This window comes from Manacus vitellinus, unplaced genomic scaffold, assembly GCF_001715985.3.
Source record: "Manacus vitellinus isolate BGI_N305 unplaced genomic scaffold, ASM171598v3 scaffold_0_pilon, whole genome shotgun sequence".
In the NCBI taxonomy this organism is placed as follows: domain Eukaryota; kingdom Metazoa; phylum Chordata; class Aves; order Passeriformes; family Pipridae; genus Manacus; species Manacus vitellinus.
The window spans coordinates 11,406,241-11,433,699 of record NW_021938789.1 but is presented as its reverse complement, the minus strand read 5'-3'; the positions used below and the strand labels follow the sequence as shown (position 1 = coordinate 11,433,699).

The 27,459-nt window shown below is 36.5% G+C and overlaps 1 protein-coding gene across 7 annotated transcripts in view; it reads left to right on the top strand.

Moving 5' to 3' along the window:
- KCNIP4 (potassium voltage-gated channel interacting protein 4) overlaps nt 1–27,459 on the top strand; it is a 415,466-nt gene that overhangs the window by 210,452 nt on the left and 177,555 nt on the right. The window contains exon 1 of one of the 7 annotated variants that reach the window (XM_018067817.1): nt 479–715. The exons of the other annotated variants lie outside the window; for them this stretch is intronic. Within the exon in view, the coding sequence (XP_017923306.1) occupies nt 616–715 (100 nt within the window). The 5' untranslated portion in view covers nt 479–615. Of the gene's footprint in view, nt 1–478; nt 716–27,459 lie in introns of those variants that run through there. 7 annotated transcript variants of the gene reach the window in all.

Sequence of the window (27,459 nt, the reverse complement as noted above, 5' to 3'; positions counted from 1 at the left end):
TGAAGCAAACGTTTCACCCGGAGAAACTCATGGACAAGTTCAAGTTTGCAACTCCCCCACCGACACACCCTTCTCTCCAGCCCAGCGGGAGGCAGCCACAGCTGGGTGCGGTGAGGGGACGCCCCGGCTGCCTGTCCATGCACCTTCCCAGGGGTAGCGGTTCCATCCCGAGCCCCGCTCCAGCAGCGCCGGCCCCTCCCTCGGGCCGTGCCCCGATGCCCGGCGCGCCCCGGTCCCCGCGTTGCGCGGCAACGGGCTCCGCGCCCGACGCTGCTCGCCGCGCCTCAGCCCGGGCGGCTCCCGCCCGCTGGGATGAGCCGCCGGCGCTCCGCCGCATCGTTGGTTTTTCCCGGGGCCATCTCCCGGGTGATCTCGGGGGTGGGTCCTGGCCGTAGGGCTGTGCCGGAGCCGGGCAGTGCCGCCAGGCCGGAGCGGATCCCCCCGCCTCTCCTGGCCTCTGCTGGGGTAGCCGGGATGTACTCCCTGCCGCTCCCCTCCCACTCGCCCCCTTCCCTCGCGGGAGCCTTCCGCACCTAGTTTAATGGCTTTGCTAAGAAAGCCAGGCAGAAGAGCACTTTCCTGAGTGGCGGTGGTCAGACCATGACCTAACTCACCATGAACTTGGAAGGGCTTGAAATGATAGGAGTGCTGATCGTGATTGTGCTTTTTGTAAAACTGTTGGAACAGTTTGGGCTGATTGAAGCAGGTTTAGAAGGTAAGGGAGTGCGTTTCAGTGGCTTGTGATTTTTCTGTTCTGGTTATTCTTGCAGTGGGGCAAGAGGCACCTGTAAAGTGGATGTAAGGCACTACGTGAGTCACCTCGAGAGCGACGTGCACATCAGTGGCTGTCTGTTGTGGATGTTAGAGTTGTGATGGTTAAATTTTGCAGGAAAAATAAACTGCTATCCTGAAAACTGCCAGTATAAACTTAGATGTTAAACAAAGATATTTATCTTAAAGTCTGAAGCTCTTATTCCTGTTTGAAATCTGCAAATTTAAAGTAGTAGGGATCAAAGCAGATTTCAGGATGTTAATGGGAAAATACAGTCAAATTGCCTTAAAACTGTCTTGTAATCTAGTCAAAATTGTTTTGGAATTTATTCATGTTAACATCATCTGTACTAGGATTGTTATAAGACCAATATATATATTTTATAGCATTTATAAACCTGTTGAATATTTAATTTACCGTTAACATTTTAAAATGTGTTTGAGGAAGAACTACGATATTGATTCAAAATAAGCAACTTTAACATACACTCAGAGCAATCAAGTACGAGTTTTATTGCTGGATGCTTGTTTTTCTTAGATCCCCTCCTTTATTAGCAATATTGGTTTTTTATAAAACCGTAAAAATGAAAACCAAGAAGCTTACTTTATCTTAAATATGCTTTTTGTATGTGTAAAGGCTAGTGTAATATTGATTATTTTTACCTTATTTCTAAGAGTGCTGTTATTCTTACCACATGAAGAGTTAGTCTAAAAAAACCCACTGATTGGAGCATGGTTGTTAATGTAATGATAGTCATTGCATCCCCGTGTTTTATTAGGTTACAGTCTGAAATGGTCTGTTTCTCAAATATACTGATGGAATATTGTATTCTCAAATCTTCCTGTCAGCTAGCATTTGAGTACAGTGTATATACTTATGCCTGTGAAAAGAACTTTGTTGCCAGAGATTGTAGTTTCATGTATTAACATGTAAGAATATGACCAAAATTTGCTCTTATGAAAAGGTCTAAAGTAATCTTCTTTATGTAACCCTTTCAAGAAAGGGTTTCTTTTCTAGTGATTTTAAATAAGGAAGTCACTGAACTAGTTCTCTGTGTTGCTGTCTTGCATGGACTTGTTAGGTTTGATTATAGAATCTCAAAGCTCTGCAGGAATAACAAAAGTGTGTTATCAAGTGCATTTTTATAAAGAATTTATGTTTGCATTACAGTACATTATATTGAGTTTAAATGACAACAAAGAGATTCCCTTCAAATATATGAACTTCTTTTCTTTTTGCGCTGTATGCAGTTGTAAATAGAAATGTCAATCAACTTGAGAACTGTTATAAGTTATTTCCAGCATTAGAGGCTGCAGAGGTTGGGGAAGAAAAATCCACATTTACTATTTAGGTTGTTCGTCATGTTTGGGTATGCTCTGTCAAGTTTGATTGCCACATCTGGTTGTGTTCCCTGGTAAAATACATCACTCGATTGTTGTCTGTAGTTGTTTTTATGGCTGGAGAAGCTGATAATGGACAGACAATTCAAAACATAGTGAAGATGCTGTAAGTTGTTCTAATATTTCTGTAAGAATTAAGTTTCTTGTGCAGCTGCCTGTTTTGCCTGCCTCACTGGCCAAAAGTCTGGCAGTCTTTGTGAGCATAGAATCTTAAAGTTTCTTTTTACCTAGAGCAGGACAGTTTTCCTGCAAGCCAACTAGAGGAAACCACAGGAAGATATATATGCCCCACTCCTCTGTGATGTTCAACTTTTGTGAATGACGTAGAAGTTCCCATGTTACATGGGAATCAAGTAATAAATATAAACAATGTGTGTTAATGGACCTTAGCTTAATTTCACAGACTGATGAATTTTTTTTCCCCATAGTTCAGGGGCAGTCCAAATTTATTGCCTGTATTTTTCTTAAACTTGAGATTTAAAGGTCTGAACTGATTACAACAGGGAAAAAAAGTAGATATTTATGTTTTTACAGGGGAGTTGAAAAAATTGTGTTATTTTAATAAGTATCAAGGCAATTCATTTCCACTCATGAATGAAAAGTACATGCATTGTAAAACTCATGCCAATTTCTGCCAATGTTAGAAAAGTTTTTAAGTAGAATGTTAAGAAAAAAGGGATTTTACAAGTACAGTCAGACTATTCATCTGCCTTTCCAGAAATCAGTAAGAAAGTTGATAACAGCTTTCTGAAAATGTTGGGTTATATAAGGACGTTTGTAGTTTTCTGGGTTTGGATGGGCTATATCCCTTCTTTGTTTTTTTTCTTTTCCCCCACAAAGGTTAATATATCCCAGTGAAATCTTTTTGCATGTTTCATACAAATTAAGAGATTACAGCATATAAAACATATCCTACATCTAGCTGGAAGTCAAAGTTAGTAATAATCTGTATCTCAGTGCACCCAACTCAGGATGCTATATCTGGACTCTTTAAATCATTCTGAAGCTTTGGTAGAGTTTGAGGTTTCAGAATCCTGTCGTGTCCCTATCATGGCAGCAAAAGCCTGAAGATAACTTAGCATCCTTCCTACACTGGGTTGTCATGATTCTGAACTTTGTAAAATGCTTCCACGTTAGTTTATAAGAATTAGGTGCAATTGATGTAAATCAAGAGCAAAATCTCATTTTCCTATGTTCAGTGTCATAATAACTATCATAAGTGTAATATTCTGCTTTCTTCAGACTCTTCAATACACATTATGTATAATAATAGTAATATGCAATTACTTTCATTCTTTATGAAAATAGTAAAATACTTGCAGAATAAATATTGTATACTTGCTTATACTTGTACTGGACTCAGATAACAGTATGCTTTCTGTGGTTTTTGCCTGATTGCCTTCAACTCCTGAGTGATTCTGTTGTTGTAGGAGAAAATTTTTCAAATAGATGTTTTTAATATTGTATGACAGCTCTGAAAGTGATAAGTAGCAGAATAGATTTATACACTTTTGTAGGTTTGGGGTCACAGAGACTTTATCTCTCGTTAAATATTATTTTATAATGTATTGCACTCACTAAGATTGTGGTATGCTTTCTGTGGTTTTGCCTGGTTGCCTTTAATTGCTGGGTGGTTTTACTGTTGTTACAAAAGTATTTTCAAATAGATGTTTTTAATATTGTATGACAACTCCTAATGTGATAAGTAGCAGATTGCAGTAGTGGATTGCTCAGCCTTTGTCTCTAAGTTAAATATTTAACTCTTCATAAATCAGGCTATGTCCTCCTTGATAAATTTTACAGATTTTTTAAAACAGTAATTTATTAGGTGTAAAGAGTAATGTATCGATACCCAATCAGGAAAAATTGTTCCTAGACGTACCTAAATATCAATTTTAAATTATTTCTTCTTGTGTGGCAAGTTTTTCCAAAAGACATTCACAAGTAAAATGAGATACAAGAACTGAATAAGCTGTATGTATGATGTGTTACCATTTTAAGATTATGCAGTATTCAGGATGGTGATTTATAAGATTTCAGTACACTTTTGGTACTTTTCTGAAAGATTGTGATGTTCATATGTAAGGATCATATGAATTTGATGAAGATATGGAAGAAGTTTTCTATGTAAATACCTTTCTTGTATATCAGGGTAAATTTTCTGGGTAAATTGTAGGAGACAGAGAGGTTGAAGCATCATCAGATTAGCCCATTCCTAAGTTAAAATAGTTTTGTCCTAAAGTTTCTTGGGAAACCTGGATAGCTTTTCAACAGCTAAATCACTTACTAATTAAATAAACAGAAAAATAAACTTCTCTTCATCAAGGTAAGCATTCAAACCTCAAATATCATTAGGATAAGGTTCAGAGAAGAAATCTGAATTATATGACTGATAAAAAATATTTACATAGGAATACCTTGTTTGTTAGGAAATACTCTTATAGCAATTAGTACCTTTAACAGAAAAAAAATGGCATAAAAGTAGCCACATATATGACTGTAAAATGTGGATTCTATGTATCTCTGTTATTAGTATCTATCTAATATCCTTGTTTAGGAGCCCTGAGAGAGGCCGTAGTAGAACTCTACAGCTAAAATTGTAATAATTGAGCTAAATTACAGAAACACTTGATTCCTCTTAAATGTCAAAGCAGTTCTAATCCCAGTTTAATCATCCTGGCTATTAACAACTTCCTATTCATCAGATGGAAAACAGAGCAAAACCATTTACACGTAGGTAGTTGCTTGTATTTACAGCTACTTTTGACAAGGTCTGGATGTGACTGGAAACGTGGTGAAAGTTACTTGTGGTTGCTCTGAAACTGGCAACCACTGATGCTGTTTTGTCATTCAGGCTATGATCTGCTGAGAATGTCAGCATTTCCACAGCGATGTCCCTCTTCACAGTGTTCTTCATGGATGGAAATGGAGTAGTATCACAGAATCACAGAATGGTTGGATTGGAAGGGACCTCTGGAGACTGGGTTGCTGGAACTCTAGCCCAATCCCCATGCTAAAGCAGGTTGACCTAGAGCAAATTGTATGGAATTACATCCAGGCAGGCTTTGAATACCTCCAGTGAAGGAGATACTATAAACTCTCTGGGCAGCCTGTTCCAGTGCTCTGTCAAGTTTGTCCTCAATATTAATTTCAGAAGATTAATAATGACTATCACTGCATCCTAGAAATAGCTTGTAATAAACATAGGGGCTTTTATGACATTTTTCTTTTCTTAAGATCATTCTGGATGTCAAAGATAGTTATACACAAAATTATGAATTATGAAAGCAAATGTGGACTGATACGTGAAATGATTAGGCAGAGCTGATAGTATGCAAAAGAAAAAGATACGATAGAAATTTTAATATTAGTACTTTCAGGCATTGCTTGGGAGTAATTTGTTCAATTAAGTCTTCATAGATTACAAGATGAATTAAAACAGCTGTTGAAACAACTACTCATACATGGGTGAGTGATCAGTAGATAGAAATCTTTAACACAGAACTGAAGTGAACTTTTTCTTGTATAAGTATTTAGCTCAAACAGCACTAACAAGTAATCTGTAAACAGTGGCATGTATTGTAGTTGATTTGGAATTAAGCACATGTGAGAATCTTACCAGCTTGTGCATCCTGCATGACTTGTGAGCAGGCCACTACTGGGCAGAATGAATAAGAGGAAAGCTATTCCTATTTTTCATACTCAAAGCTTTGATTAAATGGATACAGTTTAAAAAACAGAAATAAGTAAGAAAAGAAACTCGTTAGCTGTGGGAATTTGTAATAGGTGCCTTCAGCCCTTAGGTACCTGCTTTAAGCAGTCTGTCATCTCTGAAACATCTTCTGAAGGCTGGTCCATTCTTGCAGAAAAACCTTCTAGTGTTCCCAGGTCTGTGTCTACTGAAGGGCGTCTTTTCCCAACACTTATTGTCATACTCAATGATAATGTACATATCTAGTGCTTTTACATCCATAGAGAGTAGGTAAATATTTTAACTGAAGGGATGCCAAAGAAATGTATGAATGGAGTCCTATACTCAGTTATCAATACAATACCTTTTGCAAACTTACAAGTTCATAATTAACCTTAAAAAAAAAATTCGTTTCCTCTGTAAGTTTTATATATGTCATAATTCAGTTGGTTATTTCCCTTTTTTCCATTTCTGTTACTCTCGCATATATAACTATTTGAGCTACTATCATGGCCAGTCTTCACAGACGAAGATTTGGGAAAGGTCATTACCCTTCAAGCCTGCACAGTGGATTTTTTAGGCGAGACACAGTGTGCGCTGAACTGAGCCCACCCTTTAATCCTGAGGTTCATCTGCCGGGGCTGAGCAAGCTCGGACGGTGGCAGCGAGGTCCTCAGGACGTAGGTTTGTTTAGAGTGACCTTCTCTTAGATGGATGGCCTTACAGGGCTGACGAGCTCCATCTGCCCGGGGAAGTCCCCTGACCGGGAATCGAACCCAGACCACGGTGGTGAGAGTGCTGCATCCTAACCACTAGACCACCAGAGGGCCCCTGAGCTACTATACCACAGAAGGAAAAGGAGTTTTTAACTAAAACTTCTCTCTTTATTGCAGGCTTATAACATTTTGGCTATCTGATGCATCTTCCTACAGAATTCCTAATTTTTTGTTATATTTTCTGGCTGACTTTCCCATCAGTCTCATTCATTCAAAATATTCCTCAGCTTCAGAATGTCAGTCTTTTTGGGACACTAAGGATATATGAATTTACATGTATAAGATACATGCACATTGAATTCAGACTGCATTCATTTTGCTTACATACAGTGCAGAGATGTTCAGCTTTGACTCTTACTCCCTTCTATTAACTTCCAGTCCACTTTTTCCCTCATGTCTTTCTAGTTGAAGGATACTTAACATATAACTTGTATTTATCTCAATGTCTCTCTTATTAGGAAAATGTAACTCCAAATTTTAGGAACTTTATTTTGTGTGGTTTCAAGCTGGTGCATCCCTAACATCACAGTTCACATGTATCATTGTACTCTGTAGTTTGATTGGATCCCTCTGAAGACCCTCACTAGGCTTCAGTATGTCCTTGCATTGTTGTGATTATGAGCTTTGCATTATTTTTAACTTATTCTGCTTGATGCTTTACCTGTTCTCTGAGCAATATGCTGTGTTCTGCACTCCTCTGTAAGATTCCATGGTCTGATTCAGGTAGACTTGCAAGTCTAACATCACAATAATCACATGAAAAGGGACTTATTTCCATGTATTTTACCACCTTGTGGTTTCGCTTAGAGTAACACAGATTAGTTGAATTTTTCTGGATTTTTTTCATTTGCTTGATGCTTAAGCATTTTAGTCCTATATGTTCTTATATCAAAGGCAAAAGATTAAGCAGCATAACTGAAAATGTGCTACTTGGTCTTATTATTTAGAATTATAGTTTGTTTTCTCACACTACCCTGTGACCTCTTCCGGAATTATTTGACAAAATTTATTTATATAAAATTACAAATTATTGTATACCTTCTTAAGGATCATGTATTTTACCTATTGCTATTTTTTGTATTTTTTTTTTAATAGGAGAGTTCTTCCTTTAGTTATCTGACCTATTTCTCTGGTGATTAATTGTTCAGTACCTGGTAGAAACTTCAGTCCATCCAGACTGAGTGCTGCCTAAATCTAATGAGGCAGATGATTTAATCTGGTACAACATCTCTGTTTTTCCTTTCTGCAGTAATTTTCCCCAGTGGTTTCCCCTAGTGGTTTCCCCCTAGAAGCAATTTCTGATTGTAGTTTCCAATCTTCATTTCTGATAGCCCATACTGTCATTTTGTGATAACACTAGAGAAGCAATAATATATATGGTTCTCCAGGCACGTTTCATTTTTTGGATCAGTAGTCAAAAAAATATTCTTCTGCAAACAGACAAAACTTCCAAAGTGGGCTACAATACAGCAAATATTTTCTTATTGTTGATGATGTGAGATAATGAAAGAAAAGGATTTTAGGTCAGGTGAATACACATTTATTGATGAGATATTTATTTTCCAGTATCAAAGTTATTGCAGGAAATACTGTGTACTTTTACATAGAAGAAGCACAACTATAAATTTAACACTCATTGCTAACAACAAATTCTAATGGAGAAAACTCCAAAAAAATAAAGTCATATATCTGAAGCAGAAGAGAAAAAGGGTTACCAGAGAAGTGAGTGGTTTAGGACATTAAGGAAGATATCTTTGTTGGACATAAGCATTATGATGTTATGATAATACATAACACTTGCCAAATGTTGTAGATACATAGAACAGACTCTTGTACTCCAGGGTCTACCCCTACATAGGGAAGGTTTGATAGAGAGATATCCACATAGACTTGATTCATCTTTTCTCTTTGCCTGTACTTCGGGTATCCAATTTACATAAGTAATTGTAAACAATACCTATACTTTTTAATGCTTCAACTCATACATTAATGTTGTGCATATATTTTACAGTATTGTCAAACCCTATTGTTGCCAAGGTTAGCATTTTCTTGAAAAACAGTCTGAATCCCCTAATGTATTGTGAGGACATATTAAAACAAACATCCTACTTTACAAATCTTTCAAAGCTAATGTAATACATTTCAAGTTAATTGACACTATTGTCTCCATTTAGAAAACCTTATGCCCCCTCTTTTATTAGAGATAATTATACAAGTATGTGTGTTTATCTGCTATATGCATAAGAAGTATTGGAGTAGTTTTATCCAAAACTTCCTTTAATACCTTGACAAGGTTAGACTGCATGTCATGTCAGCGAGGCCCAGAAATGAACAATTCTTCATTCTCACCCTGCTTTCTAATGTCTTTTCAGATGATCAGACAGTAATCTTGCAGCTCACATGGTATTTGTTGTTTATCAGACCCATTTTGTTGGAAAATACCTGCTTGAGGATTTCAAATCCCACCTACGATTTGATTTGTTCTTTTGATAGTAGAAGCTCGTACTCAATTAGCATTTTTCTAATTGTATCTACCAAGGGATGTGGTGGCTGTAGGTCACCAGAAAAGAGTTTCTGCTGGTGGAAAAAATCATATACATACAGCCACTTCTTGCTGAATTCTGAGGAACTTTCAGTAACAATAGAACCAAGACACAGTCTGCTTAAGTTTCTCTGATGGTGACAGCCCATGCTTAACTGTTGCGCCTAAAAAGCAGGCAGACATTTATCATTTAGTGCCTGTAGAGTGAACCTGATATTTCTGGAAAGCCCAAATTTCTGTAGATAATCCATAATACTCAAGTGCAGTGAGTATTATATCCCTTGGAGAATAAAACCATATTCTCCTCTATGGGAGGCTGTAGTCTGTGCACTTGGAAATTAATCTGTCATCTAAGTAAAGTCCTTGACTATTTTTTTCATTAGAAAAACTTTTTTTTTTTCACGCTGAATCGAATTTTATTTAGCCTTAGGATATAGATGTTAAATTTTGAAATTATAGTAACATGCCATCTGAGTTACCTCCTTTGAAGTATGAGATTTAAATTTGTATTTGCAGGACAGTAAGTGTACCTGTACCTTCAAATATCAAGTTTGCCACTGAACACCTAACAAGATCACAAGGATAGGAGGTGCATCAGAGGTCTGCCTAGCTTCAGTTGTAACTTGCAGCTGGTGATAAAAGGAATTGTACACAGTTGAGTTTTATACATTTTTAATACATACAGAAATTAATATGTTAATGCTGTATATTTTATTAAACATCGATATAAATTGCCTTAATTTCTTTCTTAGTCATCATCACAATTCACATTCTGGCCGATTTTAGGGCTGGATAAGTAATTTGAGATGAATCAGGTTAACAGAATAGGAGTACTTGTTTTCAGAACTAAAGAGGTCTAACTGAAGGCAGAATAGGGTGCTGAAATTGTCGTTTAGCAAGTTGACAGTTGAGATGACAAAATGTAGTGCATTTGTTCACAATCAAAATTACTTTAACACTTCAGCAATAATAAGACAGGAGGGTATTCACAATCAGCTCAGATGCTGACCCATTCAATGAGAACGACTCACCTCACCTTTGAGTTATCAATCTGTTAAAAGTTATATTTTAAATGCTACTTATTTTTCTATTTGCTTCCGTACCATTCTTTTACAGGACTGTTGTAAGAAGCTCACTTTCTGAGCGCAAGAATTTTTTGACTGAACCAAAAATTGATAGACACAAAACATTCCTATTTAAAATCTCACTGTAAAAACACAAGCTAAAGATTCATCACAGCAATCTTTTGACAAGCTGGCCCAGCATTTAATTGCTTTCAATGCCAGAAAAGTATCTGGTTTAGGCTTTCGTTGCTGTTTAGACTAAGAGCTACCTATCTAACACCTTTGCCAATTCTTTGCTAGATTTAACATACTACGTAACATCTGATATCTCTAATCTTTGTAGATTAATTTTTAATCTGTGTTTACAAACTTCACTGCTTTCTCTCAGAAACTAAGTAAAACTACTTTAGCACTTACACCATTTATTTTCCAGATTCAAAACAAGTTTTGTGTTTTTTTTCCTGAACCTTTTTCAGTTTTTAATAAACTTCTTAGGGGATTACTATTCAAAACTGGTCTCAAACAGATCAGAAATAAAGAGTAATATCCCCACCTTGCCCATATTTGATGATTTAACGTTTATACAACTGAGCAATAATTAGTTCATCTTATATTTTCATGTAAAACAGAGATATTCACATTAATGATTCTACACAGAAATAAAGACAAGGGTGAATTCCTTTCTTTTTTTGTTAGAGAAACTCATTAGAAAATATTTTGTAATTTTATTTTTTCATTTGAAATAACCATATTATGTGACCTTCTGTTGTGACGCCCAATATGGATTAATACAAGTGTACCACCTCCTGTGATTTGATTCATCTTAAATTAGCTTACCATAAAAAAAGAAATAACATGGATTAGGAGTGCTGCTTCAGATCTGTTCCATTTGTTTCTGGGTTATCAAACTAACTTATAGAAAAAATTACCTGCAGTTACTTATCTTTGTGAATATAGGTGAGTATAAAGATGTATTTTTTTTTTCATTTTTGGAAGATCCCCATTCCTCCCATTTTTATCTTTTTTGTTCCTTCTTAAAGATGCAGTAGTCTGGGGATTTTCCTTCTGATCATAAACCTGCAGTATCACAACTCTGAATTTATAGAGAGATATTCTTGCAGTCAGGAAAAATGATAAAATGTAACTTTCCATTCACAGGGTTTTTTTATTTTTTTAAAGTTCTGTAGTGATTGAAGTGATGAAGTACCAAATTCAATATTGATATATTTTCTATATTCAGTAACATTTTTAGAGAACACTTTGTTATGTGGATGCAAAGCATAAGTAAGTATAGGACTGTAGTTCCCAGTACCACGTTGAACATCTCTCAGTATCACTACTTGGATTAAAGCAGATTTCTTTGTTTTTTGGGGGGAGGAGAGGGCTTTTTTATTATATTTGAAGAACCATAACGGAACTGCAATTTTTTTTGTTACTGTGGTATTAAATGTTTTCCATTGTTTAAAATATGATGGTCTCAGTAACCAAATACATGCTTATTTAGATCCAGTTGAAGCTGATTACAGTCTTGACCTCAGCCTGTTTCTTGGAAGTGAGCTGTAATTGGCAAGTGATTCAAAACCTTGAGCACTGCCCTTGCAGGGAAAATGCAAGGTGAAAAACATCCCCACTCATCCATCAGAGAGCTTGCCAGTATTAGGTCTTTTCTCAAATAATCACTGAAGGAAATTATTACCTCTCTACAAGTCAACCACCGATTCAGCCTGACCTGGTTTGGACTCATCTATTTTTCAGCAGCAGACGTGGCTGTGAGTGGCTGTCCTAGTGAATGGCAAAATTCAACAGGTAGTGAATCAATCTCATCTGTAGCTGTGTTTTGTGGTGCCATAATCTTAAGGACAGATCACTGTTATTGGGTCCTTGTGCTCATGGAAGAGATACATCTTTTCTAGTCCTGTGACATCTTGCTTTAAGGGAAGTGTGTGCAATAGTGCCACAGAAATGAAAGTGTATGCTTTGATATTCCTCCATGCTGTGATCTATTGGGAGTTAAATCCTCATTATACACAGAAACATCTTCAGCATGTATAGAAATGCTGGAATTTTCCTGGCTTGAGAGAAGCTGAGAGTGTTCCCCTCTAATTGAAAAAGGCCTTATAGAATCATAGAATGTTAAGGGTTGGAAGGGACCTTAAAGATCATCTAGTTCCAACCCCTCCTGCAATGGACAGGGGCACCTTCCACTACACCAGGTTTTTTAAGGCCTTATCCCTCCTGACTCTGAACACTGCTGGGGTTGCAGCATCCACAGTCTCCCTGGGTAACCTGTTCCAGTGTCTCACCACTCTCACAGTAAAGAATTTCTTCTTAATATCCAACCTAACTTTCTCATCTTTCAATTTATACCCATTACTCCTTGTTCTTTCACTAGTCCCTTACCAACAGTCTCTCTTTGGCTTCCCTGTAGGCCCCCTTCAGATACTGGAAGGTTGCTGGGAGAACTCCACACAACCTTCTCTTCTCCAAGCTGAACAGACCCATCTCTCTCAGCCTGTCTTTGTAAGAGAGGTGCTTCAGTCCTCTTACCAACTTTGTGGCCCTCCTCTGGACTTCCTTCAACAGTTCCATATCCTTCTTATGCTGGGAGCACCAGAACTTTATGGCTTCATGAAGATTGTACCATTATGCATCAGTTAACATTGATAATGCAAAAGTCCATTCCACTCTTGTCCACTTTACTTGTAGCACTCAAGAGTAAAACCTTTTTCTGTTTATTTTTTCCTCATACTCTTATGGCATTTTGGGTTCATGACTACTAATGACTCCAGAGCCACTCTACATCCATCTGTAACTTTCATTTAAATTTCAGATTAACACCACACTTGCACTTGCATTCAGGAATCAAGTCCTCTGAATTTCCATTTTGATACCTCTATGACAGTCACTGGTGTCAAGAGCAACAGAAAAGGGATATGTTAATAATATACAGTAAACAAACACAGCAGATCTCTTATATACAAATATATATTTCTTTTATTATTTTACTATTAAAAATCAATTTCCTTGGGAAATTGAAGGCATCCACGGAGGGAAGATTGGTTGCTTTCACCTTTGGCAACCAGCTATCATGTCTCTGGGTGGAAATAATGTCAGACTCTTGGAAAATTGATATCTATGCCCTTGGGTGTATGTGATTGTTATTTCTTTTTATTCTCCACAGCTTCCCCCTTGAGCCTAAAGAGGACCAATATTTTATTTTTATTATTCATTTTTATTAACTAATCATTACAAGTCCATTTCATGAGGAATTAACTGGTTTTAATATATGAACTTCTTTTCTCACATGTATTTTTAATATAAATTTGGGAAATGTACTGCAATGTAAATTTAGGAAGTATCTTCAGTTTATGATGTGTCTTATCATTTGAGTCTTCCATGTCTCACCTTCACCAGTGTCCTGGTAGTATGACCCAGATGGAAATGGTTAAGAGTTTCCCGGTGAAGGGCAGAAGGAGTTCTCTATACTATTGTTAGTACAATACTAGTAAGTAAGATTGCTTCATTACTATTACTAGTAAGATTGTTTCCTGAACTTTCCTGCAGCTGGAGTCCATCTTTCTTGGGACAGCTTTCAAATGCTGAAAGATCCTTAAGCATCTAGGGGTATGAAAGTCATCATAGCTTAACTATTTTATAGAATCATTAAGGTTAGAAAAGACTTCCAAGATCATCGAGTCCAGTCTTTGACCATATACCACTATATGAACTAAACTATAGTACTAAGTGCCATGTTCAGTCATTTCTTGGACACTTCCAGTGATGGTGACTCCACCACTTCCCTGTGCAGCCCATTCCAATCCTTGACAGCCCTTTCAGTGAAGAAATTCTACCTTATGGGGTTGTACTGCAGCATATTCTAAGGTCTGTACCCTGCAGTGAATTTGTGTTCTGTCTATCACTTCAAAGAGGAAGGAAGGTCATTTAGCAGCAAATGGAAGGTACAAGTAAGCAAGTAAAAAGTTTTTGTTCCTGAAACATCTGAAGGTGTAACAGGCAGATAGGTTTAGGGACACAGCTTGCTAAATCACTGTCCAGTATTAATCCATTAGCCTATGGCTGTCTGCTTGATGTGGCAAAGACATTAAAAATATAGATAATGACATCCATAATCCATTTGGGAAAACTTTTATCTACATCCCAAATAGTTACGTTTGCTACAGTGGATTTGTATACTTACTGCTCAGAGCAACTAAGTAACTTGGAGATGAGATATGCCTTTGCAAATTCCATTCTCCTCTGAGCTTTTTTTGTAGTTTATCATCTGCTGCAATTTACAGATTTTTTGTTTAGATCTATGGGCATTGATGTTTTTCCTGTGCTTTCCTTTGAGATCCTAGCTCTATAGCTTAAATCTTGATGGTTTTTACCTTACATCACATCTGTACTGGGTGCCCAGTTTAAACAAAACTTCTGTAACCTGACTTAATAATTTTTAAATCCCGCTGTCACTCACATTGGCTACAGCCTCACATTGGCTACAGTCTTTTGCAACACCAGATGTGGTTCAAGCACAAATCATTCTCTAATACAGGGTTTAATTTGTTTTATTCTGAGATGTTCTCAGATGATTTTGTCTGCTGTACTTTTGCAGTCACAGTCACATGCATATGTGGACATCTTAGAGAAGTATAATGGCCTTTTTTGTTGATTCACCTTGTGTTTACCTATAATGTTTACTTTGGGCAATGATTGCCAAGAATCTGGCAATAATTGCTTAGTCACAGGAATACAGCCCATAGTTCATCATCCAGGAGCAAATGTCTGTAGAATGCACACTGGTGTTGGAGCTCATAGGCGGAACAGGTTTCCTTTCCACATACTGCTTATCAGAATTGATTGCAGAAAACGTAACTTTCAAGCTACTCTAAGCAAGTATTAGGAAGGAGAGTTGCAGGAAGAAGTTTGAATGCAGTTGGGCTTTCAGTGAACAAAACAATTATACTCAAAATTAATAGATCTTTGGGTCACTCCAAAGGACAATCTTGGCTGGGAGCCTGTGGTGAACAGACCTCAGAGAAGAAATGTATGCTAATCTTACTAATTCTCCAGGCTCATCTTAAGTGTTGGTGTTATATTTGCTGCCTTCCGTTTGTCTGGCATAAGAAATATGCTATAGACAGTATAGATTTTGTAATCTTGTACTGGAGTTCCCAGGACATCATCAGCTAAAGGAATATAATCCTGCTTGCTATAACTTACTACAACTCATTCGTTTTCTTGTTGTAGTACCTTTTTACTGATGTTTCATCTGAATTCAGACTGTGCCTTCCTTGAATATGCAATTTCTATCTCATCATGAAGTGGCTGCTTCAGTATAGGATATTTTTTAGCATCTGTTCTGAATTATTGAAACTATTTGTAATAAAGTTCTCTTTAAAATGTGCTGTGTGTCCTCCTTTGTCAGTACAAAGCAACAGTAGAGGTAATACCAGGAAAGCATGTTGCTGGTGTGACAAACCAAAAGTGGAGATGAAACAAGGCCATCCATGCCATGGGGTCTCCCATGAGGTCTCTACATTCCCTTTCTCAGAAATGCCCTCTATCATCCAGCAACAATGCTGCAAATACCAGAATCAGTTCATTTACGTGTGGCTACCAGGTATCTTTTACTCCCTTCTCTGGGCTGGATCGTCTTTGGTTATATTGTTGGACAGTATTTTAAAACAGCAGCAGTAGTGTTATTTGTTGTCAGTATTTACATTGGGATTAACTATTTTTTGTTGGAACAGCTCAGAACTGTTCTCCAAAGCAGAATCTGAGAGGAATTTATAACTGCCCACACTTATTCGAAGTATAAAAATGTATGCAGTTCTCATGTTGGCTTTTTGGAGTCTTTAGTAGATCACCTGAGACAGTGGGACTACAGCAGCTGCTGTAGTCCATTATTTCTGATAGGAAGCATTTTCTCTATAACAGGAAAAAATACTGGTAGGTTTGTCCCCAAAGGAATTTGTATCAGCAAAATCTGACATTATGACTTCCCAACAAATTGTTAGGCACTGTTACAGGATATTCTGCTCTCTTGCATGTAACAGTCATACGCTGGAAACTCTTTGGAAAACTTCTTCCTTTTTTTATCTGATTACAACCCTTTAGCTAGTTAACCACCTTCTTTAAAGGCAAGGCATTGAATTAAAAAAGTTAATAAAGCCAAAGGAGATCCTTGGAAGATGATATATGGAATAGGGTGGTCTTGGGAGCAGCAGATATCTAGCAGCTCTGACTTAGTACTATCAATAAAAAAAATAAAGCCTGGACTTCCCCTAGAATTTCATAGCTCTAAGCAATCTTTCTGACAAGCAAATACATCTCCACTGCTGTTCTGTTACTGGCAGTTCTATTTCAGGAAGAAGGAATGTATATTGAAAATATGAAAAGGCTACCAAAAATTAAGCAAAAACTAGGTATAACTTTGGACTTTGTAGTGTATCTTCGGAATTCAGATTCTAATTGAAATCCTAACACATGTGACTGTTTTTTAAAGCTAAGAAGTTTTCGTAGATTTCATAGTAAATTTTGACTTACTGCAAAAAGTACTTATAAGGGCTCCACTGTGTGAAGCAGCACTTTAATTCCAATATATCTATATAGAAGTAATTGCTCAGTCATTGCAAAAAAAAAAAGGAGAGCTTTTTCCTGGTATGCTTTGCAAGGGATATATAATGAATGATAAAGAAATTGCTTTATAAAGGCATTTCCTTTAGAGCCTAACATGTAATTATCCATTACAGAAATCGAAGTGCAGTTCTGGACTGCATATGTCAGTCTTCCTCTGTTACCCAACAATCACAATTGGTTTTTAATTGCTAATTTTCTCCTGTCTTCTCTTGGAAAAATCATTGTATTTCTTTTCTCATCATCATTTGAGCTTTTTTCTACCGTAAAGCACAGATGCCTTTTTCAGCAGTTTGATCTATCTGATAATTAGCACTTTTCTCATTTATACAGCTTTATGAAGATTCAGTAAGCTTGTACAGCAAAACTGGTTGTAACTTGTCTCTTATTTTCATGGTCATTGTAACTGAAAAGACATCTCTGGCTTTCTAGCCAGTTTTTTCAGTTGCATGTATCATGCAGATTGGCTTCTTCCGAAAGTGATGTCTAAAGTGCAGCACAACTTGAGTTCTAAATAATACATTTATTAGTACCTTCATATAAAAATTTATATTTTGGACTTTTTGTATGTAATTAAAACCAGCATAGCATTTTTTCTCCTTTCTTTAGTGTTTCTGTTGTATTCATGGCTGGGCTTCGCGAACGAAGATTTGGGGAAGGCTCTACCCACGTTTGTTACAAGCATGCTGGTGGCTAAAAAGGCCAATACGAGACAGACACATCTGGTAGCCTCGTCTCCTCGGATGGTTTCTGTTGTAGGCTGCAGGAAATGTTGCTGTGTTCTCAGGAGCATTAATAGCACTGTTCTGAAGTTGGGAATTCCTTCAGTATTTATTATTGTCAGCATGGACTTACCTCACATATCTGGAGAGGACAGTATGGACAGAGAAAAGTAAGAAACTGGGAAGCAGAAAAGCAGACATTTCAGTCTTTAATTTTCTGCAAGGAAATGCATGTTTTCTAAGTAAAAAGTGAAGTTAGGCAAAGTCCTTTGGTGAATTTCGCCTGATACTCAATATATCTTAGGTTTATTTCCCCACTTTGCCTTAATAGTGACTCCAAGTTTAAAACTAAAGTCACTATTAAAACCTTAAAACTAAGGTTCCAGATTGCATCTGAAAGGAGAAAAGCATGTGATTTAACATGGCAGCATGATATACTGGAATGTCAAAATGCATACTGGGGAAAATCGTATTTTGGTAAGCACAAGTGTTTGTACCTGTCTTGTCAGAACAGAAGGAAGGTAGACAGAAGAGACCTGATGATATAAAAGAAATTGCAGATAACATTCCTGCAGTTTAAATGCATATATGCTAATTCTTCATACATCTTTCAACACAGAAAGATTTCTAGGTATTATCCATAATATTTTCCTTTGTTTGTTAATCTTATACATTCAGTCCTGATTTATAGACAAACATATATTTCAGTGCAAATAAAAGAAAAATTTCTGCTTATGACGCTTCAGAGAAACCTTTTTTTATAAAGCCATTCAAGATGGACTTGTGAAAAAAAGTGATGTTCCGAATATTATAGATGTTTTGTAGTTGTTTGGTAGGAGTTACATATTACTGGCTGTTAAAGCTGTTCAATAATGTATTTGTCAAATTGAGATCTTCGTACATTGACTCCTAATGTTTAAGATGTGTATTTACTATTGGACACTATTGGAGTGTCTGCATTTGCTAAATGAAATATATTTCGTTAAAAGACAGAGTAAAGCTTGATTATAGTTCACATCAGTTTGAGATTTTGCTTTTTATAAAGAAATAATAAAGGTTACTATTTTGGAGCTGTAGTCTGCAGCAGGAACTATTCTACTGAGTCTAGAAAAAATACTAAATCTCGGGGGCCACTGAGTCATATAAAGAAAAACCTGTATCATTCGTTGCTGGTATGCTGTTCTCTGTGGATCTTTTATGTGGGATATTTTACTCAGTAATTCAGAAAGTACAGCGTAAGGCTTAACTCAGTGTATCTTTCATATGGGTTTGGATAAAGCTGAAGGAAATTGTTACTTAAAATTGGAAACATGCAAAGAAATTGAAGGCGTTTCTTTTGTTTGAAGGAAGTTGCTGGTTTGGAAAGGATTGTCAACATTCACATGGAGGGAAAAGGAGGAAAGGAAAAGGTGACTAATGGAACACAATGCTTGTGCCCTTTTCAATTAAAAAGTTATAAATTTTAGAAAGAACTGAGCAAGACTTAATAATGCCTTGCTGACAGGCTATCTGCTTCACTATTTTCAGGTAGTTTAGCAGGGAGATCTCTGTGTGTATGTACTTAGATGGTCCCAACAAAAGCAACACATATTGTTTTCAAGTATTTTTCAAGAACACCAGATATTACCTCAGAAGGTGAGACTATCATGTTTTTTATCTTTTCATGAGGTTTTTCTGATTTAGAGTAGTTTTTGAAGAAAAGCTGTCCAAAGGTCAATTTTATTTTTTTTATAATTTTACTGTTATTAAAATCTATGTTTGGTAATCCAAATATGGGACCTGCAGTAAAATGCAGTAACAGAATGCATAACTATTTGTTGTTAGGTTTTGTTGTTTTTAATTTAGAGGATTTTAGTATGGAATTCAAGATTTTAACTTGGTGGTGAAGTCAACTTTATGTAATATTGCATAGTGGGTGCAACAGAAAACAAGGAAAACACAGACAGGCATTGAAGGAAAAACATACACTATTCAAATGCTTGCACAGGTTAATAACTAAGGCTTTAAAAGAATATCTTAACAATAAATGGTTTACAACTCAGTTTATTAAAACGTAGATGTTTTACTTTATCTGATTTTCTCTTTTTATTAAAAAGTGTGTGAAATCCTGCATGTATGTTTTTGCCTCTGTTTAAGGTTAGCAATAGATAAGACATGTTCTACATGACTTACTTAGGTTTAATTCGGTGTTTTTTTTCTGTGGTGTACCAGTTTTCTGATACACAATTTTCCGATACACAATTTTCCATTAAAGGTTTTAACACTATCCCCTCTTATTTGAATGTTGAATTCACTTTACAGAGACAATACCAAATACATATGTATGCGTTATATATAAACCACAGCATTTGATGTGTAGTATCTAGAATCCAATGGTAGGAATGAACATTCAGCTCTGCACATCCAGTTTTGGATTTGAGCCAAATGTTGATTATCTGTTAATTAAAAAAACCTGAACCTGAGTATCACATGTCACATGAAAAGGGCTATTTTTAGGTTCAGAGTCAGTCAACATTAAGATAGAATTAAAATTTGAGAGAAGAACTGATAGAAAGCTGAACTGGAAGAATATGTTTATTGTACAAGATTGAGATTCTGCCATTTATAGAGAGCATTTTTTTACTAGATTTTAATTTTTGTATTCTTTTACCTTTACCCATAACAGAATCAAATTAAGTATCTCATAGGGTAGATGACTCAGAAAAATGTAGCCAAATATACAATTCTATGCTGGACAAACTTTTCACAAATTGGATGGATGAGTCAGATTTCCTTTTGCTCCTTTGAAAACTGAGTCTGGATCTCACCCAATTTCCCTTTAGACCAACAGACTGATAACAATTTTCTTTCCCTTTTGTGATAATTGTGAAAGTGATGATTATCACTCTGTTGTAAGCTGGTTTTCACTAACAAAATGAAAAGTGTTTAACTGGGAAAACCATATTTTATACCAGCTTATCTGAAATACAGTCTAAACTTTTCTAGGTTGAATAACAAATTGAGAGCTGTGCAAGAAAAACATTTTCTAGGAGATTGGACTGAAATAATGTTTCCTCCTTCTCTTTGACAGCAATAACTAAAAATTAGTAATTGGAAAAATAAAGAGGAGAAAACGCTTGATTTTTCAGAAATCAGTATCTTAACTCACTGGTAGCTCTTGTCTCATCTACCCCTGAAAGTCAGTCTACCTTTGAGCATGGACTTTTCTTCATGACGTATTTTCTCTAAAAGAACTTTAAGATTACTAAATGCCTTGTAAATGATAGAGTACTGTGGACCGTATAATGATTTTGCACTAGAGAGATGCTGTGTATCTGTTTTACTTGTGCTCATGTTTGGTCTAGAATTTCTGGTAGCTTCCAAAGGAAAAGAAAGCAAAACAAATAAAACATCCTGAGCCATGGAGTTTCAGCACCAGTCCAGGTAATATTGCCCAATTGGCAGGAAAAGGACAATCTGTCAAGCTGTTACGTTTTGTGACCAGCAATTCATTGTTAGCCATCTGTTTAAACCTTTTTCACATCCTGTGGTTATATTAATTTCATAGTTGATTTTAAAATATGTTAACAAAATGTTACTGACCTAATGTGCATTAGAGTAAATGAATAGATGAATCCATATTGTTCTAGGCTAGGAAGGTTTTACAACTGTGTCCTTGACCCATAGCATATTTAACAGTGATTAATTAGGCAGATCTATTAGCCAGAGAATCTCTTTACAGAAAATCCATGGAACTGAAATGATCAGCCTCTACAGCTGTGTACCTAATAACTTTTTAGTGTATCTGGGTCAAATTCTAAAGAATAATTAGGTTATATCTGCATCACTGTCAACAATTTATTTTTATGCACAATATTTTATCAGGTATCATGTCATTCAAACTTCGTCTGAGCCAAAGTTTCTCAAAGTTGAAGAAAATTTGCTTCTGGTGGACTTTACTTGGTCATTAGAATTAGGATGTTCAGAGGTTTTATCTGCTTTTAGAAATGTGGTTATAACTGTAAGCCTAATTTTAAGCTAGTGTAGTTAAATTCAAAAACAATTTTATTTCTGGTGGCTATATTAATAAAAAATAAATAAATAGCATTGCCTTCCCAACTGTGACCTGGTACATGCACGGAGACCACATGTCTTTCTGTGGGCAGCAGCTGTAAGAAGCTCATGAGTCAAGAAAACAAGAAAGTGCAAAATTCTTTATGAACATCTGACTGCTGCCTTAAAACAAATATTTGAAGTGTGTTTATTGACTGTCAGGAAGAAGAGAAAATATGCATGCATTCATGACTCTGGCTTGCTTCTGCTTTATCTGAAGAATTTGTACGGCTTGCTTTCCCTGAAGGGAATTTATCCCTGAAATATTGTCTGTATTCTGGGACAAAACTGAAAATAGAACAATGTGGTTTGTTTCCTCATTTCTCACTTCATACTTGAAATTTTAGCTGTGACATCTGTATAGAAAACTGCCTTTCCTCAATTAGCTCCAAGGAATTTACTATTTCTACTCTTTTGAAAAGAGGTTTACTTGACTTTTTCAGATATTATCAAATTTTTCTGCTTTGTTCTCTTAAAGTCATCTCTCTGTTCTGTTACGTCTACTCAATATTGCAGCTGCCTGCTCTACTTGTCTCATCTTTTCCTATATTCATTCTGTATTGCTCTTTCTCTTCACTACTTCTGTTGTTCCATTCTCCAAACTTTAAAATTGCCCATGTGTTTGCAAATTCTAGTATTTTCACACCAAGCGTTTTCTTTAGTTCAAAGAGGTAAGTGTTCAAACTTCTAAATTCTGCTTGTTATATGTAGCTGGATATACCATTGGTCTTATTTCTTGTATTCACATTATTTATATTCACCTGTAGCCTTTAGAATTACTAGTCTTAGTGCAGGAAATTTTTCATTTCACACAATCCCTCCACCCACAATAGTTTGTGTCACTTGGGCTTTCATTTGTCAAAATTGCCTTAGGTTGGCAAAGATAGACTTTTGCTTAAAGCATGTTAGATGTTGCAAACACTATCCTAGTGGCAAATATAGATCAATAAAATTAGCTAGCTAAGTGGCTGAACTCCAGTAGATGAACTATTGTTAATCAATCAAAATTGTTTGCTACTAGGGGATTTTTCAATAGGGTCTAAATCAAGGATATTGCTAAATTTATTCTGACCTTGATCTCTGCTTTGTTTTAATTTTTGTTTCCTAGACATTAGTTACAAGTTAACATTCATTGGTCCTTCTCTGTACTATTGGAGAATTCATTCAATTCTGGTGGAGTTTAGATAAAACATCCCATTTATCTATTGATAAGTCAAAAACACGTGTACTCTCTACTGAAGTGTGTGTAGACACCAGTGTATATCTGAGTGCTTTGAAACCCCTCTAAATTGTAATCACAAGATTCAAATGTGACACCATAATGTCCAGCATATACGAATTGCAAAGTCCTTATGGGATTTTATGGTATTCTGGCACTTTTATTTTGCAGTTCAAGCTCCAAGAAGCTTGAACTTTCTGAGCATTCCCTTTTCATGCACTTGTGTAATTGTTAATGCTTTAAAAACAAAAAGGAAGTACTGTTTTAATAGTATTGATTAGTGATTGATTTATGACTTGTTTGTACAATATCAGTTGAAATTAGATTTTAATATTCTTGCCGAAATTATTCATAGTTATTTATGAAATTTCTCGTGGATGAGGAAGCCAAAGATTTTTAAATTATATCAGACATTGTTAGTCTGTCTCCTCCTTTCAAGGAGCTTCTTTTGTAACTTGCACTTTGGTGCATTTATTTGACCTAAGAGATCTGGACTTAATTTGGTAAATAGCATCCTGGATTGATTTAGCTTTCTTTTGAGACCATTTCAGATCATTTAGTTGCTGCTAACTAGTTCTTTTAAGTTCTATTGTGATTTTCACGCTTTTCATTATTAAATTGATTGATCAGTTCAAAGTGTGTTTCCACCCTCTTGGCAGTTGTATGAGCTGATAGAGTACCTCATACACAGGTAAGTAGCAAACTGTTGCTGAGTGAAGCTGCAATGCCTGTATTTCCTTCTGAGGTCTTCCAGAAAGAACTTAACATGCAAATAGAAGAAATTTAAGGCGATTTATGTTTTGGGAGAATTGTGAAAAACAACCAGAAATGTCTTCCACCAAAAGCCATAGAGGTAACTTTATGCTCCTAAAATGGTTTCATTACCAGTCACTTAAAGCTTTCCTTTGGTACTTAGTCAAAGCAAAAGATCTTTGGTTTGGCAGTACGGTTTTTATGTAGAAGTACAGTCCAGGCCCTTCTGCCTTCTTTACGCCACTAGTAAAGAATACCACCATCACTATTTAGTTTGCTTTACTGCAGGTTTCAGATGAATTTAGGGCTGTCCCTACTGAAGCACAGAGGTGACAAACTGTCATGGTCTATTCAATAGATGTAAGAATGAGTGACTTTGAGATCTCTGAAGTAATGGAATTGCCACATTATATTAGCCCTCTGAGATAATTACACACATGATCCATTTACAGCTCTGTACCGTCTCTTCATCCTTAAGATGTCAGGGCTCACTTCAGCTGCCAACTGAACTATCCAAAGGCTTTAATTAGAGATGCTCTACAGTTACTAGATGTTATTTTCCTCTTCCTACTATGAACAAGCACATTGTGACAGCTTGCTCTTTTAAATTTTTTGAAATTATTGATTATTTCTTGTTTTCATCAGATCTTATGCTTGCCCCTGCCGGACCTTGGCTTCTTCTCTTTATTTATATATGTACACTGTGGGTAAAGGCAATGGGAATAATAAAAACATGGGCTGAAAGTGAGCACATTTCTTTGAATATTGAAACAGCGGACTAGATGTACTCAATGCTTCGGGAGCAGAACTTCCAGACCTACAGCTTTAGGATAGAAGTTCTTTCCCAAATGAATGAAAAGTTTCCCAAACTGACAATTTCCATATGAATTTTTTACACAGAAGACACAACTGCTATTCAGATCTAACCAATATATTGTAGGAAAAAAAAAGTATTGACTTTTTTATATAACTTTTTGTCCTAGAAAAATGGGGCTGTAGCTAGGCTTGCAGTTCATAAAATAAGAGAATCACTGGACAGTTTTGGTTGGAAAGAGCCTCTTGTCCAACCTGCTGCTTGAAACTAGACCAATTTCTTAAAGTTAACTGGGGCCTTGTTCAGTTAAGGTCTGAGTGTGTCCAAACTCCTCTGGACAGCCTGTCTCAGTGTCAGAGCAGCTTCATAATGGGCAATTGTTTCTTTCCATGTGATCAGAATTTGCCTTGTTGCACCTTGTTTGTTGTCACTTGTCCTTTCTGAGCATGCTTCCAAGAAGAACCTGCCTTCATCTTGTCTCCAGCCACCCACTAGGCAATGGGAGGCATCAGTTACACTCTCCTTTACCTTTTCTGCTTCAGGCTGAAAAAGAGTAGTGCTTTCAGCTTCTCCTTAGCTTAGCTTTGGAAACTTCCCACCTGGTTCCATTGACTGGTGCATATCCAGTTTGCATTCAGTGGTCCCTACCTTCCCTCAGGACTACACATCTTTCACTTTGGCCCTGGCCTTAGGGACAGAGAGGCCACTGAGCAGATGTGATTAGGGAAGACCTAGAAAAAGAAGGTATTGAGTAACTCAGGCTTTCATCTCACGTGGTTTCGGGATTACTACAAAGATCAATTTTATGGTCAGAAATTATAAAGATGTAGTCAATTTGCTTTATGGGCATTAAATATTCTTTACAATACTCTTGTAAAGTGGAAGCAGAATGAATGACTTTGGTCTGAACACAGAAAGCACAGAGAAATAAAATGTTCTGGTATATAGTGGTATTTAGAAAACCAGCCTTCTTATTTTATAAGCAGTCTTGTTCAACATTAAATTTCCATTCAGCTTAATGGAGAAAGAATCAGTACTTAAATGTGCTTCTAATGTGAAGATTTGTGAATTTTGACATAGATTAAAAAAACTAGTGTATTTTTGTGTTTATCATCCCCATGCATTTTGCATTGACCTCTGCACTGCAGAAAAGTTCCCACAAATACCTGAGTTTTGCAAATGAGTTTGTTGAAGGTTGTATCAAAAGGGTAAACCTGCACTGCATAAACAGTTCTCTTGTACAACATGGGCCATAAAGGTTGTGTTTTCAACATACTTGTGTTTGTGGGAACTCCTCTTTGTCAAAAAGTCATCAATTAGTTGTTTTACCATAGCTGTGCTGCACTGATTTGTGCCACCCGAGGATCTGACTCTCACAAAACTCAGAAGGATTTTAGTTTCAAAAGGAATTGTTTTATCAACTCATGATTTTTGACAAAATTACACTTATCTCACTTTCACTCCATTCTTTCTGGAGATATTATAATTCATGTAAAAGCTGAAGTTGCAACAGGTATCATCACAATGGATGGGTGAATAGTTTTCTGATAGGTATTGATTACTAAATCCCCTACTGTTTGATCCCCACTCTGGGATCTATTGTCTGTGGTTTTGAAACATTTTTAGTGTGTGTGAGCTACTGACCTCAGAGATGCAGTTGCTGAGAACTGGTATTTTCTGCAGGACAAAATAAGAGTAGTCACAAGCTGGTAAGGTTTCACAAAGTTAAATCTGCAGCATGAGGGGTCTCTCTTAAATCTTCCAGGCTCCTATAGTTAAAGAAAAATAATTAGAGAAGTGAGAAACACATCCTGAATAGAGGTGATTTTGACAGCTAAGAAATTCCTACATCTTGGTGTTCAATTAAATATACTTCCCAGAACATAATTCGTTTTCAAACCATTTGAAAAATGCTTTAATCCCTGTGTTAAAAGAGTCCATCTAATGTGTCTGTATCCTGCAGGTAAAAGTTTCCTGACAGATTTTTCAAGGGTCACTTTACAATGTGCTTACAAAGCTGCATCTGCTGTGTGAAATGACAGTGCCATATGATTACTAAGCTGAACATCATACATTTGTACGGACAGTTTTCTGTAGGAGGTGTGTCCAGGGGTGCAGGGGAAGCACCCAGGGCAGGGAATCCCAGGGGACATGCCCTGGAATCGATAACCTCGTTGGTCACAAGGTCACATGGTTTTAAGGGATAAAAAGAGTGCCGAGTTTGAAATAAACTCTCTCTGATCACCACCTGAGCTGGGAGCAGACTCCATTTCTTTATTATGTAAAGAACCCTCATGACAGTTTTCTACTAATTATTCCAACTAGATGTAATGCAGCTATTCAAAAGCACACTCTGAGATACAGTAATATGCTTTGGACCAACAAAACTTGGTTGATATTAATAAAAATGTCCAGTAAATCCAAAGTTCAGGTTGCATTGCTGCTTGCTGAGTGGCTTACTGAAATTTTTATTGTTTTCTACACTTACTGGAGCTCTTACAGGTGAAATGTCACAAACTGAAATTTTAGAGAGTTATCATGTGTTACCAGTAAAGTCATTAGCAGTTATTACCTTTAGAGATTTTCTTCTCTTTTTGACATGGCCACTATCAAAACAAACCTGAATCCAAAGTGCAGAAAAGACCGTGAAGCTATTCAAACATTTTCCTCCCCCAGGTTTCATAAAGTCTTACTTAGTATATAAATTTATATATATAATATACTTTTGAACAAGGTGTTATGCCTATATCTGCAATGCACAGGGAAGTGTGTGCAGCGATGTTTGCATTCATCCTGGTAGCAGGAAAACAGTGCAGTGGTAATTAGCTTAGCCTGAGAGGAGAACAATCAACATTGAATGATTACACCTGTCAAAATATAATCATCTACAAGAATTGTGATGGCTTCTGTGACTTCTTTAGTAGCCTTTATCCAGCTGCATATAAATATTACTTAGAGAAAATGTCATTCAAATCATG